At 41.2% G+C, this 17,784-nt stretch overlaps 1 protein-coding gene across 4 annotated transcripts in view; it reads right to left on the bottom strand.

Annotated features, from left to right (window-relative positions):
• Positions 1-17,784, bottom strand: part of SORCS1 (sortilin related VPS10 domain containing receptor 1) — a 304,488-nt gene that overhangs the window by 207,037 nt on the left and 79,667 nt on the right. For all 4 annotated transcript variants that reach the window (XM_040607385.1, XM_040607386.1, XM_040607387.1 and 1 more), the window contains exon 2: positions 4,535-4,602. In XM_040607385.1, the coding sequence (XP_040463319.1) occupies positions 4,535-4,602 (68 nt within the window). The remainder of the gene's footprint in view (positions 1-4,534; positions 4,603-17,784) is intronic.

The raw sequence follows: 17,784 nt of genomic DNA, 5'->3' as shown, positions 1-17,784 counted from the left end.
AAACAAAAAGGCCATGAAAAAGCTAGAAACAGAGCCTTGGAGATCTGAGAATTTTTACCTTGCTGTGACCTCTGTAATATTTACCACCAGGCAATCTTCCAAATATTGCAGAAGCCAGTTAGCTAAATCAATTCTAAGCATTCCAGGGAAGGGGGGTGGGGGGGGGAGCAACTGTTAACATCCCCTGCTTTACATATGGGAAGTTAAAGCTAGATCTATATAAGGCATGGGTATTTTTCAGAGTCCTTGAGATTCCTTTATGGCATATGTGCTAAAGCTTCCTTATTACAGAAACCAGGAGCAGTGACAGACAGGCTGGAAGTGTTAAGCACTCCCCAACTGGGGAGGCTGAGTTCAGGCACAGTGTTGGATATACCCAGAACTAACAAAGCAACAGATCGCAATTTAGAACGTAAATGCTCTCAAACCAAGCAAACTCTACATCTTCCTACTTTCTGGCTGAAAAGCAAAGTTTAATTACTGCTATTTTTACACCAAGTTCAATGAAGTTACTCATTCCTGACCAAATGCAGAGCTATAAGAAGGCAAAAGAGGTGAATGGCAGGATTCTTTGCTTGTCAGCTTCTCAAGGTCCTGAGGGAAAGTATCCTGCACACACATCTTTCCAGAGCATTATACTCACACAAACAGAAAACAGATCAGTCCTCCCCCACAGGTGTCTGCAGCTCATGGATACCATAGTCACTGTTCTGACATTTTTATTTATTGGAAATGTAAGCTTATCTTACTGTAGTGGTAAAAAACATCTTCTCCTAACTCACAGCTTAATCCTCTTTGTGATCTGAGAGATATCTAGGAGAGGAAAAGAAATAAATCCAATACACTCAGTTAATTGCTCAGCGACAGATAATCTTTTCTTCTCTGTTTTCTTCCTCTTCTATAAAAAGAATAACAAAAAGTAAATAAAAAGCCCTCAACTAAAACTGTGGGGAAATTCCGCTGAAAGGGCAACAGTGTAATTATAAAGTCAGACCCTGCCTGATGCAAAATCTTATTTACTGTGTACAGAATCAGCAGCTCACTTGCCATCCGAAGCTTGGTGAGCACAGAGTCTTAGCACTCCAGGAGACTGTATAGATTCTCCCCATCTCTTTTCTCTTACTGTATTTCATCCCTTCATGTCTGTCACCTGTGGTCTCTTAATTCATGGGTAATTTTAGAAGGGCGATCTCCATCCATTAGTGCTGCAGCCAGCTGTAGTTAAACTGGCTGAAAAATTACAAAGAAATGCCATCCTAGCAGGTAGTGTGTTTATAAAGAAGACAGATTCATATCTTGTAGGCGATGGCATAGTTGTGTTATAGATGGTTACAGTCCCATCAGTCACAAGACTGCTTAAATCACCCAACTACACCTTCAAATGACAGATGTGCTTATAACCAGCTATAGCATAAATGACTCATGTCTGTGACATGCTTCTAAACAGCCCCTCATCATTCATCAACCTTTTGAGAATGCACTAGGCACAGGAGGCAAGAGTGGTATTTCCTTGTCATGTATTCAAGGCAGAGAATCCTCTTTGTTTGTGGGTACCTGCAGAACTACCTGTCTTCCTCCTCTGTCCTTCAGAAATAGAGCTCTTGACATCAGAAATCAAACCAGACATGAGATCATGCTTTCTTCCATTCCCCAGCTTCAAACCTAAAGTCATGAAATAAACTGAAGTGCAAGATACGATTCTTCCCTTCTTGCAATTCTATTTTTTTCTATGCTTTTCAAACAAGCAGGTAGATTTAAATTACTGTGTCACTTAAGCAGTCAGGAAGAGCAACAGCTAATAACCTCTCTGTCAGGTACATTACATAGTAAGATATGCCCATCTTGTCGTTTCTTTCTGTCACACTAAGAACAGAGAAACTGTGCTGGGATCTTCACAGCGATATTTATTAGTGACCTGACAGCATGCCTCATAGTGAGCATGGATATAACAGCAAAACCAGGCTCAGGACAGAGCACAACGTGACCACCAAGGGCTTATGTAAGGCAACAGGATTGAGGAATGACAATGAAGTGCACTAGCAACTTTCAGAGCAGCCATGAGCAATAAAGAGCCAATCAAGAATAATGAAGCACTGCAAAGACAAGTGGGTTGATTTTAGCTGTTCTGGTCTCCTTCAACATTTCCCAGTCCAAAACATTTGCCCAGGGATTCAGTATGGTCGACCACGCAACTGTATTCAAATCCTGACAAATGACATTTGCCAAGTGAACCTGAAGCTGACGGGTTCAAAGTAAGACAAGTAGTTCCTTAAATAATCTATGGAATTCCTCACTCTAAGGTGTCACTGGTACTAAAATTTTTAACACATTCCAAGATATATTAAGAAATTTAGTTCATGGGATATTAATCTCCTGGTATATACCAAAACCAAAAAAACTATTCAGATCCTGATAGACCTTAAACTGAAGGTTGAGGGAGGACTCTAAACTTCAACCCTAAGAATGAATGCTAGGAGAATAGTAGGAGGAAGTGTCAGATATGATAATCCTGTTCAAGTATTCTTTCTTAAGACTTCTATTTGGTAATAGGATACTGGGCTAGGAAAACCATCAGGCTATTTCTATGTTGTTAATCTCATTCTGATGTCAGGAATGTCTGAAGTCCAAAAAAGTGCACTGCACAGACTAGCTCTAGGACTGCTACATTGCCAAGGCCTCAGCTTCTGGTACATCCTCCATTGACATTGTCACAGCCCATTCATTTTTTAATTAGGGTAAAATTTATGCCATCATGGCATGCTCCACAGAAACGCATTCTGAAACAGACAACATAAGGTCATCAGCACAATTTTGTGCCCACATTCATACACACCTCAACAAGAAGGGTGTTTTCCACTGTGATGCAGCATGCCTATTTTCAGTCTTAAAATAGTATTTCCCCACAAGCCTGCACTGCATAACAGGAGTAAAGTAGTTCTTCAGCACCGTCAGTAATGGGGAAGGAGGTGCCTCCGCATGCTGAAATGCCATATCTTCCCCAATGACTGATGAAACAGGGATGAATATTTCTCAGGATTAAATGACTGAGGGTAGCAATAGGAAATTAAAAAAAAAATCATATTTATGAATATTCTTTCTCAAAACCATTGAGAAATGAAACAATCTAGCCCAAAGCCCCTGCAGAAAAGCACTGTCAAAGCCACAGTCCTGAAAGTCCCTTTACTATGGTGTGCACACCATAGTACAGACAAAGATAGTAGAGAAAATAGGTTCATATTTGATCTCAAGCCACAGCAGCAACATATACAAAATGGAAAGATCTGATTACTCCCCCCCCCCCCCCCCCCAGCAGTACGACAAACCATTTATCCAATCCCACACAACACTAATAATTTTGAGTGTTCCTGTTGCTGTTCAGAACAAATCTTAAAAGTTTTGTATTTCTTTAGGTTTTGGGGTTTAGATTGGGGATGGTTGTTGGGTTTTTGTTGTTTGTTTTTTTTTCTTTTTGATTTATTTCTTCAAGCCAGGGGGTATAGCATTAGCCTGTGCTCAGAATATAGTTGACGTCAAATCCCTCCTCTATCATCCTCTTAAAACCCTGCTCAGTTCCTTGAGCAGAAAGTATATTTGTTCTACTTCCAACCCAAAATTCTTCCTTGGAAACAAAAAAAACCCCTTTCCTAAACAAGTTTATCAAAACAAGTTCATCCTAACAAGAAGTGTTAGTTTTCTTGCATTCCAAATTAACATTCTTGCATACCCAAAGTTTTCTTGCATCAAGATGGTAGCCTGTCCACCTTCATCAATGACCTGCATACAAAACTCCTAGGCTTCCAACCAAAGTTTCACAGCTGGGACCACAAGAAAACCTCCCTTTCATGTATTACACCTCATGAAAGTACCACTAGGGACACATGAAGTAAACACCCCTCAGATCATCTTTTCAGATAAAAAAACAGGCACCATCTGCCCTCATTGAATCCAGGTAACAGCCTTAAGAAATAGACCATTGACAGCTCTTTCCTTTGGTTCACAGAATGCATGATATGCTTTGAAATCGTAAAAGTATCAAGGCATCCCCTATAAATCAGTCTAGCAGTCAACATCACACAAGTGGAAATCAATTACCTGGTTCTAATATTACCAGTTCTGAATAAACAGACATTGAATACTTGCTCATAGGTATTCACTCAGTCTTAGTAGGACTGACTTTTCATAAGGATCATTTGGGCAGTAGACAGCCATAAGATCCTTCATTACAAACAAGGACTTAAGGCTGTTGAGTTCTCCTAAAAATAAACCCACTGGCTGATTTGATTCTGAATAAGATGGGACAAGAGGAAATCAAATGATAGCACATCCATGAACTATGTTATCTAGCTGAAACAAGACAATCAGTCTTCAGCCTCTTTGTCCCTGAGTATGAAAGAATAGAAGCGAGACACTGAGGGTTTAGCTACAAACCTTCCAGCACATTTAAAAAAAATCCAATTAAATTCAATAAAAGAATTGTATCAGGCTCTTCCTATTTAAGTAAGGTGGCAATTATTAACTTAATTTCTCTCCATACCTCCAAAGAGAGCTCTCTGTGATGCTTCCCAGGTTGTAGTCATACAGCTTTGTCAGAATTAGAATCACCTGAAGGCAAAAGAAGAAATCATGGTTAGTCTCAAACAATTACAATCTCATAGAACTGAAATGACCCCAGGGAGGAGTTAGGATTACTTTAATGGGTGCTTAACATAATTGAATGAATTGTTAAAAGCATTTGCCTAAACTGACATGGGAAGTATTTGCAGAAATATGTGTTAAGCCAATTGGACCTCTTCTTGCTCAGCTCCTCTGCATAATGTCACCAACAGGTTCTTCCCTTAACCCCAGGAGGCAGACTGCAGTGGGAAGAAGCTGACATACTAGACAATGTTTCAGGATACAAGATGAGATCTGCTGTATGCAGTAGAAATGGTGATTACTTTTTGCTCTGTTTCACAAGCACTGAAACTGCTGATCTTTTTAACAGTTGTGATGCACAGATAACCCACTGGCCTGTCTCCAGTCAAACTCTTTTTGGTTGCAGCAGATGATATAACACAAGCAAATGATCACCAGTTTTGGCCTAGGAGACTCAGACTGGATATCAGGGGTAAAAAATATCCATAAGGAAAACTGGGATGGGCTACCCAGAACATCTGTAAAGCCCCCATCCTTGGAGGTTTTAAAGACCTGGCTATACAAAGTCATGGCTGATCTGATCTATAGCTGGTGATAACCCTGCTTTGAGTAAGAGGCTGAACTAGGGACTTCCAAATGTCTCTAACAATCAACACTTCCTATGTCAGTGAAAACTTTAGATTTAGCCAGAATGCAAGTGTTTCCAGGTTTAGGAATTCAGGTTTTATTAGCCCTTCTGATAAACAGCTTTTCCCTCCTGACAAAACAGACACTTAAAAAATAAAAATATCTTATCGCGGAGAGGAAAGCAATTTTAGCAAAAAGAATTTCCAGCTAAACGTTTCAGCCTGCTCTTTTGTTAATGTCTTAAAAAAATAATTTCTCACTTTCAAGATGATGAGCTCTTTTAACAAGACCTACATTTGGGAACATAAACTATAGACCATTACTATTGCTACTAATTTATTTTGCATTTCTCCCTGCCAGGTCACTGCATATTTTATCCTCCTCTCTAGACCATTAAAACCACAGTAAATTAAAGAGGCACAACATTTATCTGACAAACCCCCTGATCTATAGATCTCTTATTATTTTCAGCCCAGTTTCCTAAGAAACAAGGCTCACAGATACACATCCCCATGCTCCCTTGATAACATCACCAACTTCAACCAATTTGGCAGAGAAGCAAAGGACTAGAGGAAATTCTGTCCCCGTGCGAGATGGCACCAGCATGGCAGAGGAATAGCTACCTGGTTGCTTGCACTGGGGGAGAGGAACAGACCTCACCACTGCCATTTCCAAAGCCAAAAGCCATCCTACCTCTTACACAACTATAGCCCCGAACCAGCCACACCAGGAACTGCCTCTTTCCAATATGCTCAACACGTCAGACAGAACAGAAAAAGTGTGGTAATGTGGGAGCCGAAGGTATAAGTGAGCACATAGCTACTGCAATAGAGAAAGGTATCGGGAACAAAACACACACATCTGACAGGCATCTGTTTCTGCAGCACAACTTGTTAAATCACTCGCAGCATGTAGAGAGGCTGCACAGAGCATTTCCTATCTGCATGAACACAGGTCACATGCAGGTGATGGGGAAGACAGGAGGGGCAGCTGAAAAAACAGTTGTTTACCAGGGCTGGCCATCACCAAACTCTCTCCAGGAGGAAAGCAGCCTCCCTTGTTAGTTACTGCCATTTTAATCTTCCAGCTTCCACTATGCCCACTTACTGCTTTACATCCAAAATGACAACCTCCTTCTGCTATCCATAAATAACTGGCTGCGAACTCAAGCTACTGAAATGCAAACTCCATCAGGCGGAAGACAAGGCTGGGGGGAGACACTCCAGCTTTGTACTTCAGTGACATAGCACAAGTGGCTCCATGAAGAAGCCAGGACTGTGGAGGAGCAGGGCTGCCGGCAGCCTGCCCTGCTCCCCCGCCGGCGTGGGGTAGGCCCCACTGCGAGGCCCTGTCTTGTGGGGGAGCCACCGGCCTGCACTGCCCCTTGCCCTGAGGTGCATGGTCATGGCAATGCAGAGGGCAGCCCTGGGGCTCCCTGAGCAGACCAGGGCCTTGCCCCAAGCCCCCTACGCAGAGCCCAGCCCAGCCCTGAACTCCTGGATAATCCCCAGCCTGTCCTTGGGTCCCAATTTCTGCAGGGGATCATTCACATTGTGCCCCACCAGCCCTGACCCATGGCCCCACAGCAGCAAGCCACCCCTGGCCCCTCTAGGTGCCCTGACCACCAACACCAGACCCACCGTGTCCTCCAGCAACACCCACCTTGTGGCAGCTGGGGACTGACTTACAGTGATCCCAACCCTCTGAGCACCACATTTCTCGGAAACAGCCCCACAGCAACTCCCGCCTTTGCCCAGGACCCAGAGGACAACATGCATCCCCTGCTACCACGAGGGCACTTCACACGACAGCCCTGTCCCCCCAGCTCTGCTTCCCAGGGCACCCTGACATGGACACACACCCCCTCGCTCCCCAAAACACACAACCCCACTGCTGCCCAGGGGGTGCTTCCCTCTAGTCCAAAGGGTCCCTCTTTGAAGAGGCAGCCATCGTGTGAAGCGCCAGCCGCCTGCTGAGGCATCAGATGGCAGAGCTGCAGCAGACACATATGCTACACAAAGGTTTGTGTGAATTAAGGCTTTATAAGTGCTAAATTGCAATCTCCACCCTCCCAGGAATGCTTATCGGTCACTGCAGGGCAGCTGTCTGCTCCAGATACAGAACCTTGTCACTGTCATCGCTCACAGCACCCTTTGAATGGGTCTATAAATCCCCTACTTAACAAATAAATAAAAATTGGGGGAGGGAAGGAATATGAACGGGTGTGTGCATAAAGTCTTTCTAAATAAGAACTTTCCTGACAAAATGTAGCAGTAAGCTCAATGAGGTTTGGCACTAGCCTGCACGGAGACCTGCTTGGAGATGTCATGTGGGAGTTGCACAGACCCCTGGCTTCAAGCCTCCCTTGAATCTGCAAAGCAGCTGGACAGTTGCTTATATCTTTTTCCAAGCCTTGTTGTCTTCTCTTGGCCCTCTTCTCCTCTGCTTGCCAGAGGAAAGAGAGATGTAAACAGCTAATGAATGTTTCCCCTAATTAATATTTTGACATCTGGCAGTTTTAGAAGCAGACCTGAAGATAGCAGGAATAGAAACTGGAATGACTAAATAGGAAAAACAGTGGGGTTCCCCCCCGCCCCCCGCAAATTCTTTGCCACTGTCTGATACAGTCTTAGGGAAGCTCATACAAAATCAAGAAACAATTTCCCCTTTTGCAAAACCCAAGAATTAGTATTCCATAAAATTAGCCTGATTCTAAGATTAGCAGTGTGTGATTACTGGTGCTAAATAGACTGAGAATTATTTTCCACAAATTACTCAGATTTCTACCCTTTATTGGAAACTGAACAAAATTCACAAATCTCAAAACTTCCATGAAAGAACACTCCATTGAGAATTTTAATCTCCTCACTTGAGAAAAAAATTGTAATTGACATCCCCAAAAGAATATGAAATGACAAAAATTTAGAAGTCCCAATAGAAGAATCAAAATATTTCACTTCCAGAGCTGAAATGTCTCTTTTGTTCTTTTTTATTCCTCCAGAAATTTCAGTAAAATCCACATGATCTTAAGAGTGCTGTAGTTCTCTTGGAACTGAGCGGAGGGGGGGACCCAGCTACTTCTCATCATACTTCTATTTGATACAGCTCTAACAATCCTTCTGCAGCGGCATCCCTTGGCCCATCCAAATACAAGTTAGTTGCAGAATAGCTACATCTAGAACCCTAAATAATATTGCTATATCCTGGCTTCTTAGTAAATTTAGCATAAAATCTTAGCATTTAACATCCTCGAGATAATATTTGTATTTGACACCATACTGTGGCAGACATATGCACCAGTTTGTTGGGCAATAGCTTAGGATATCCTCACCAAGCAGAGATATCTATTTCCAAAACGCTTTCCTACAGGAAGTTTTCTTGCTTTTCTAGACCTGTATCAGCTGTTGAATATCTTTAAGCCTTCCTCTAGTTTCAGGAGTCTCCTTGTGTCATTTACTGTCATTCAAATACTAGCAATAGATCTGCTCAAACATATATGTGCAAAAACAACAAGTCATTGGGCAGAAAATTATGTTATTTCTGCCCTGCAGTTCAGTATTCCCTTTTCCCCCTTGTAATCATATTTGAATAACCTATGCAAGGCCATGATTTTGGTTATATTTACTTTTTCAGAAAATATATTTCTCCTTTGCTGTTCTCATTTCTTTGCTATTTAGCCTGCAAAGGTTAGTTCATGTTTAAGATTGTTTCTTTTCCTTCCCTTCCCTCCCTCCCCGGGGCTGTCACAATGTAGTAGTGAGGAACCTAATGAACAGAGACATGCATATTACATTGTTCTAAATGTCAGAATAGGGGCTGCAAAGAAGCACAGTAATGAAATGAAAAATATTGTCTCGCCTTTTTTTATTTCTTCCTTTGTTTTTGTTTTGTGGGCCTGTGTTTTTCTCCCTTCTTTACCACTTACCAATCAATGCAAGCTAACAAGAGCAAGAAGAAAAGAACAAACAAACCAGAGATACAATGAAAAGGAGCTGAAAATCCAGTCATGCTGGCTCTGCTGTGAATACAGATAACCCGTTCTATCGCATAGAAAGGCAAGGCTTCAAAAAGCCTGTTCTTCATTAGGATCAGCAGTTGAAGTGGGTTATTCTGCCACAGCAGGCAGGAAAGAAGAGAGACAAAACTTCATCACTTCTGCATTGATAGCTCAGAACAAAAGCAGGTTCACCACATCCCCAGTGAGTGCACTAACCATGAGGTATACCGCTAAAAATGTGTGAGTTACTTATACAAAGTGGAAAAGTCCCAGCAGGCAAGAAATGGACAGAAGGCTTGTTGCATTAGCACCCACCTGGGAAAAGATACTTAAACCTGGTGCACCTGTCTCCCAAAGGAAACCAGTTCCCAGCAGCTATGCTAAGAAGGACAGGACATTTGCATCGTGGACACCATTATGTTCTTCTTCAAACCAAAACAGCATTTTCAAGGAAAATGCACTTTATTAATCAGTCCTGATCTGTGATTGCTTTTTAAGACTTGGGATGTGAAGGCCCATCTACATGTTTCAAGATGCAAATCAGTGGCTGGACAGAAGAGACTGCCCTGCCCCCAGGGCTCTGTTTAGGCCCTAGGAGGCGCTCTGCTATCTTGGAATAATTTCTAGAGTAAGCATGGTCAATTTTTTTCCCAGACCAACCTTGGCTTACGTTCAGCTGGTCCATGCTGCCTGATCACACCCTTCCTTGCACTTCCGACCCAGGTTTAGTACTGGCTTACATCTTTGTCTTGACATCGTTTGTTTTCAACTGGTCTACAACTGCATTGAGCAAGGCTCACGCAGGGTATTGGCCAAAGTTCATCCTTTACTGCAGTGCTAGTTCCAAATGTAATGCAAGGATTACCTTTAACCGAACTGTTCTCCCTGGCAAAACGTATTTAGTCTCAGTAAACAGTGCTGAACTAGCTGGCCAGGAAGGTAGCGAACTGAAGCCTGCACACTGCTGCTGATCAGGTTCATAACACCTTGGGAAGGAAGCAGCAGGATACACTCCAGCTGTGTAACTGTGCTGCTGCTACTGCACATCCAGAAAGCAAGCCAGCCAGCCACACCAACCTATCTTCTGCCACAGCTACACAGAAACCAGTACCTGAGACAGCTAATGGCACACTAGGTCAGGGATCTGTAACCCTTCACCCTGCTCCTAACAATTGCAAATTTATTCCTAGGAACCCTACATGAACCCTATGTTAAAACATGTCCATACCTACTCAAGCTGGGCTAAACAATAACATGGACAGGAACAATCGTTGTATTCGAGGCTTCATCACCATTATTAAAGACTCACTATGCAAAGCGGTCTGTGATAATCCAACTCAATGTCATTTACACCAACAGTGCTCTCACCTGGGATACATTTTATCATATGTATTCTCACCACCACCCCCAGCACAACAGGGTACTAAATTTAAACAACTTTTATAGCTCTATGGTGATAGAGACTTTTCAGACAGGAAAACACAATCATATTTTTAAAGGTGTTCACTATAACTTCTTGGGCTCTGATTTTTATAATGTTACCCCTAGACTGACCTAAAACTGTGCCAGAAAGATTTTCCCTACAGGATTCAAATGCTGATTTCAAAATCACAACAAGCCTTTGTTTATGAACACAAAAGCAGCACTGCTGTTTTAATGTTTTCAGACTTCCATGCTTTGCATGCATGTTTGCATCTGTTTCAGTCAAAACTGCAGCTGTCCACAGAACTAAAAAAACATTTAATCAATAGTCCGCTTTCTTGACTTGCACACCATCAGCTCTCAGCATTAATTGTGTACAGACTGCTCCTTACTCATCATATTGTGGTAATCATTTGAAAGTGGTGCAAATGGTATATTTGATAAAATATTTCTAACACCTGACTGCAAACCACTTACAACAGCTTTCTGAATCAGTCTGAGAATTAGTTTCTTCTATAGACTGTTAGTGCCGTGACCAGATAGCTCTTTTTGACCACTGAAGTCCCAGAAAGAAAAAAGGAAAGTTTCCCCCCTGCCACTCAACAAAAGCCTTCAGGATGCTGTTACCCTGACTTCTTATCCAGTGCCACAGATTTTTCTGTCTCAAGCCAGTCTTAGGAGTGTATTAAATTCTGTAACAGGATAACTGAGATGGGTCTTCATGAACTCCAACACTAGCCCTGTATTAGAACTAATAACCTGACAGAAAGCTTCGAATTTCAGTCATGTGCCAGCCACACACTCCACACTGATCTTCAGGCTGTGCCACAGTCTGAGAAAAGAGCTTCCTTCTCCCGTGGTGCTCTCCACCCATGCAAGGTGCATGCAACAGAGCTTCTGCGACTCAAAACACTGCATGTGCAGTTTAGTTGCTCTGTTGTTACAAGCTGCAAATATCTAGGCATAGGGACTGGCTCTCACAGGCACAGAACACAAGGAGTCCTTCAATATAACAAAACACTGTTAATAAGGAATTGTAATACATATAGCGATGTAAAAAATGGTAATGGTGTAACTATCCTTTACAAGGCTCTCCTGATGAAACTGTCACACCGCCTTCTAATTAGGAAGAGAGAAACAAATATCCAGCCACAACCAAGACAGTTTTAAGTACACCTCAATGTGCAGTGATCCATGAATCCCTCATTAAACTCTAGAGATCCTTTCCATCGCCCACTTAGCAGGAACATAAGTCAATAACAAAGAAGCACTAAATTAAGTTTTCACAAGCTTGTTGGTCTTCTACAATACAGCAAGAAGCTAAAAGACTTGAAGCTTTCTTACGCATTGTATGTTAATAAAACCATGTTTCTCAGGCTAAACTGCAATGGTTGAGAGTATGCGCCGTTCAATCAAAGACTAGGAATAACTGGATAACACCTGTCTGTTTCCTTCTTCATCTCTACCTTCCTAATACAGCACAGAACTTTAGGACTGGAGGAAAAAAAACCCAACCAACCAACCAAACAAAAAAAAAACCCCAAGGCACAAAACCAGAACACAGGAATATTCTCAATGAGCTGTTTGGTGAGGCAGCTATGTGAGGAAATGTCTTCGAACAGATTCACAAATAAGTCTGAATAATTCATGATTGAGAATTTTACAGGCTGCTCATGAATAAAAAAGACAGACTCAAGAGAACTCATTATTTGGGGCAAATTACTTGTACAAATCTTGTTCTTTGTATTATTATTATTATTTAGCAATTTTATTCCAGGCAGCAAGTATGGGGGTCTCTAACAACTATACAAGTACCAAGAATGATGGAGACACTGTGATTTGCTTTCCACCTGGACTGCAGATCAACAGGCTTCCTTATATAAAATACATTAGCAGGCAAAGGAAGAGATGAAAAATGTGGTGATAAAGGATGGCCACACGGTTACATAACTGGACTACCAGCTCCTCATTTACCAGTGCCTTCATTATAAAAGATCCATAAAGTAAAAATCCCTTCACTTTTCTGCATCATCCAATGGAGAGAAAAAAGATCCGATATTGCCCACTATCCCATCTGTGACAGGAGGCAATAGCAGTTTAGAGAGAAAGCATTAAAAATTGTCTATGAAGAGGGTGATTCCTCCCCTTATTAACTGTCAGCAATCAGATCACACTTCCTAACTCAAAAATTATGAATATTTTTCCAAATAATAAAAGAATCAGAGAAAGCAAGTAAGGATGATCAAAGATATGGAATGGTCTGGCTTTTAGTGAGAAATTACACCAGCCCTCAATCCAAGAAAGAGACAACAAAGGAGATAAGACATCTGTAAAGTCACAAGTGTCCTGACTTGATTATTCACTGTTTTTCAGTACACAAGACCCAGCACAACAAATAGAACTGGGACGTTCAAAATACTACATATACATGAGTAGGATCAGTTCAAGGGGAAATAGGAGAAGTTCAGGGAAGAAATGTGCACTGAGATCAATTAAATAAAAGTATTTCTAGTACAATGTTTGTTCAAATTTTCCCAGGCATGCAATTTTAGCCACTGTTGGAGAGGAAATATGGCCACGTATGACAATTCGTTTGCTCTTATAGCTACCATAGATAGCTTTAGCCCTCGTGTGTTTGTCTAAATCTCCTTATAGTTATTTGTATTTTTGGCATGTATAAAAACCACCTGTAGGCATGAAATCAAATGTTTCCAAACATGGATACTAGTATTTCCTTTCTTAGTCTTGTAAAGCATCTTGTTCTGTAGAGCAAGATGTATGGCAGTTTGTATTATACTCAGCTTACAGGGGTCCCTGGCACAGTGACAACTTTTAAAGGAGACAACAATATGAATTATAATAAATAGAGGCAAAATGAGGCATCTGTCTCCTTCAAATCTTTTAAAGATAGTTCCATTCTTCATGCTTGTCATCAAGATGAAACAGAAATTTGTTACAGTCTAAAAAGAATTTAAAATACTACCACCACCAAAGTAGAGAGAAGGAAATTTTGTTTCTGTAATAGCTAAAGCCCAAAGGTCAACACACTGAGTTACTGCTTCTCCTGGCTTCTATGGGGACCCAAGCCTAGGTCTACCACATTCCAGAAAAATGCCTTAGCCACTGACAGCCTGAATAAAATAAAAAGGGGAATTAATTCTCTGCTTTGAACCCTTTTTCCAACATTGAAATCCATTTTTACAAATTCCCCTTTCATTCAATGAGAATCTATTTTATGGAAATATTTCTGAGCAGCTCCACACACAATTAATGAACTAAAACCCCCACAAAACCCAATAAATTAAAAGGAGTAAAAGGAAATTTCAGGGAGTAAATTACTGTAGGGAAAAAAAAAGCAAAGATAATCAGATTCCAAATTAAATGTAATAGTAGAGTTTCTTCCAGTGGCAGAAGTAGGCAGGAAAGAGGGGAAAGAGGACAAAAATAAGCAAAAATACTGCCTGTCATCTTGAAATGTTTTAATACAAAGGCAAATGGTTAAGAAAGAGACAAGGTTTCATTTCAGAAGACAGAAGTTGGTATAGAGAGAATCGATTACACACTATAATTGCATTGATGCTTAAAAGCCATTAGCATGAGGGCTCTGTTCGTGTTTCAAGAGGGAAATGCAGTCTTCTGTTTATCCAATTCACTGAATACCCACATAAATCTTCGGGGGATTATTTCAGAATTAAGACCAGGGAGGCTGAAGCCCTAAACTACTTGGAAGGAAATTTCTTCTCTTACTCCTTATTATATTTACTGTCAATCAGCAGTTCTTGCTTAAACACACAGTGATATAGAGTGAACACCCAGAAAGGGTGAAAGGGTGAACTGGAGAAAAGCACTAAGCTGTTCTGTGCCTGGCCTGCTCTCGGGCTTGCTATTGAAACAGTCAAGAGACATTCCAGAGTCTCAGGGCTTTGCCCAGGGACAAAGTTTTTAAGTGCTGAGAAGCCATTTCTGAAGCAAATTTGGAAAGCCTTCGTATCTACAATTAAAAACTTATTTCTGAAGTTTCTCAGACACCTGATCTTACATGCAAACTAGTGCTCCAGCATAGCCACCAGCAGCTAAGCGAGAGCAGCATACAGCACTTGGAAAAAGAGGGAGCATGCAAGAAGAGACTTTATGAAAACATGTCACTCGGCCATTAGGATCCTACTTTGCAAGCTATATTTATGGTGGCACCCTCCTGGTTATGGTGCAAAAGTTTCCGAAGGATTTAGAAATACCCATAAACTCTAGTCCAGTCATCTAAGCCTCCACTTGGAACACAATTCACCCAACTGCCTGAAGAAAGAATGAAGAGAAAAAATATCACAAAATGCAACAAAGCTGAGAAAGGCTGAAACTAGTGGTCTTTCCCTGGGAAAGGAACTATGTCCTGGGGGAAGACTGGGGGTAGGTGGATACACACAACCGAAAAAACCTGGGATTCATGTAGTATATGCAATACCCATATTGCTTATCCTGGAGCTCACTACAGAATATAAAAATGAAAAATTAGCATGCAATGAATAATTTATTTAGCAGTTTACTGTTGTTTAAACAAATCACTTTCATCAAAGCAATGTGTATTCAAGCAATAAATCACCGTTTAGCACTCTGTCACAAGCAAAAGATACCACTTGACAGAATTATTGAGTGATGTTGCATGGCCACCAGGCAACTACAACAGAGATAAGGATGTTGTCCTTGAATAATAGACTGCCTCCCTCTCACCCCAGGGAAGAAATTGAATCTTTCAAGTAAAACTTTCATCCTGGGGCAGCAGGGGTAGTAAAACTTATGACCATAAGTGCCTTTCATCTTTAGGTCCCAGAAGTGCCCTGAAAACATTAATTGATCACTCCTAACAGCTCTGTGATGTAGGTTGGTTTTATTAGACACATCAAGCATGCAGAGTTTGAGCGTTTGTCACGGAAGGCAAGGAGGGAATACTTACTCTGATGAACTCTTGGGTCTTCATTCTTTAAATCATTCTTCCCTGTCCTTTAATGCATGGAGAGATGGACTTCATAAGGTCCTGACCTGCTCTAACTTTAAATCACAGCTTCCACTCTGGCTAGCTCTAACACAACATGAGTCAAATTCAAGCTTTCCATCTCCTTCTCTATAATGCTACTGTATTTTTGCATCAACACAGATGGGAACATAGACCTTTTCAACTGATCTTTAGTTGATGATGACTGACACTACACTAACAGACACAAGGTATGTTTCCCAGAAACTGAGAAAACAAACAAGCTTGGTGCAAAGATTATTTTTATTTAGCACGGTCTTTTGTTGCCCTGTGCTGGGGACATCTGTTCTTCCAAATACTGGGTCTCCTGAAAACAGTCTCCTAGCACTCCCTACACATCTTACACCAACAAATAACAATAAAATGCATCACTCCACAGACAAACATGGTAGGTCTTATCTTATGGCAACCCTTTGTTAATGGAGTTAAATTAGAAATTAATATGGTTCAGGCCTAGGATTCAGAAAGGGCTTATGAGCTCTCTGGCTGCCAACACTAATGCGGTCACTTGTTACCCCTCAATAGTGCTAAGAAGAAAACATGCAAAATCAAGTCCTTGTGTTCTCAGCTTCTCCCAGATCAGCAGAAATCTCAGGGCCAAATTCAGCACAACACTTACTTTAGTTTGTGTGTTAATCACATGAACAACAAAACAAAGTAAGCACTTGGTTTGCCACAAACAAATGAGACAAACCATCCATTCAGCTTGCACTCACTGGTCACCACAGCCAAGGAAGTGGGAGGAATAGAAACATAGGGGTTTCTAGCATCTATGAACAGAATCACCACCTACTCTACAAAAAGACAGGGCAGAATGTATGGACAACTGACCTTAACTAATTGGATGTCTTTATTACTGAAAATTAGATGACATCAAAACTCCAGAGAAGTTAGCACAGTCTCAAAGAGACATTTCAGCCATTACCCAGTACATTTTGTCATTTGAGATTTGTCTGATTATACAAGGAAAGTTCTTCAGCTCCTTGCATTCTTTCACCCCTTCCAGCTGCAACAAAATATGCCAGCAGCAGCTGTTTGTAATAAGCTGGAAGGTATCTTGAGACCAATTGTAATGCAAAGGTCATATTTTCTGAGCTGTTTATAGACAGTAATTTGTAAGGTTGTAATGTCACATGTTGTCAATAATTCAAGGTGGGAAATTGAAACAGTTAATAGGTCATCAATTCTTCACTTTCCCACCTTATCTCTTTCTCTCCAAGGAGCTGTTAAACCATGTTTCATCTGAACATATTCCTTGAACCTCAGACTCAAAGGTTTCATTTGTTTATGGAAAGAAACTTAGGATGGTAAGATGTAAGTAATCCCTTAACAGGCACCCAGGGATCATAACAGACATAAAGTGCACATTTCAGACTTGGGATATAAATTCCTGTTAAAGGTCTATTCTCACTGGGGCTTTATATTCTGTAGAGCAGGTTGATGCTGCCAGAATGAAAACTGTTGTATTTTAGCAAAGAGAGGCAGACTTAGTCAAAAACAACTTGTTAAAGGAAGCAAGATATATTCAAAGTAATATCCTTCCCCCAGTTCTTTGGGGAAAAACAAAAAAGAACCCCTGTCATTAAAACATGAATTACAGGTTGTTTCTTTTTCTCTTCTCCCTCATCCAATTTACTGCCCCCAACTAAAGATGCACCAGCTCCCATTGGCATCATCAACTCTGACAGCCAGCTGGGGCAACCCCAGTAACAAGCACAAGCACTGATATAACAACAATGTGTAAGGTTTGCACATTGGAAAGCTACATCCACTGAATGGGACCTCTTGCTGCATTCCCACCTAGGATCCCCACAAAATTAGTGCTGGCAAAAGAGCACTTCAGAAGACTGAAAACATCTGCTGACCTGCAGCACTGGTGCAAACTTCCTCAAGAAGCAGATCACACAAACCTTAAAATGGAGCTGTATGGTCATAGAAAGTCTAAAACTATGTCTTTTATGACAAAATAATGCAAGTGTCCCTGATCACAAGGTACAATTCATAGTCATCATCTGAATTCATTTCGTCATCTGAGAAAACAGAAATCAAAATTGTGATGGTAAGACATATCTACCTG

The sequence above is a fragment of the Falco naumanni genome, chromosome 9 (assembly GCF_017639655.2).
Source record: "Falco naumanni isolate bFalNau1 chromosome 9, bFalNau1.pat, whole genome shotgun sequence".
In the NCBI taxonomy this organism is placed as follows: Eukaryota; Metazoa; Chordata; class Aves; order Falconiformes; family Falconidae; genus Falco; species Falco naumanni.
The sequence above is the reverse complement of the archived record's forward strand: the minus strand, read 5'-3'. Positions and strand labels throughout refer to the sequence as shown.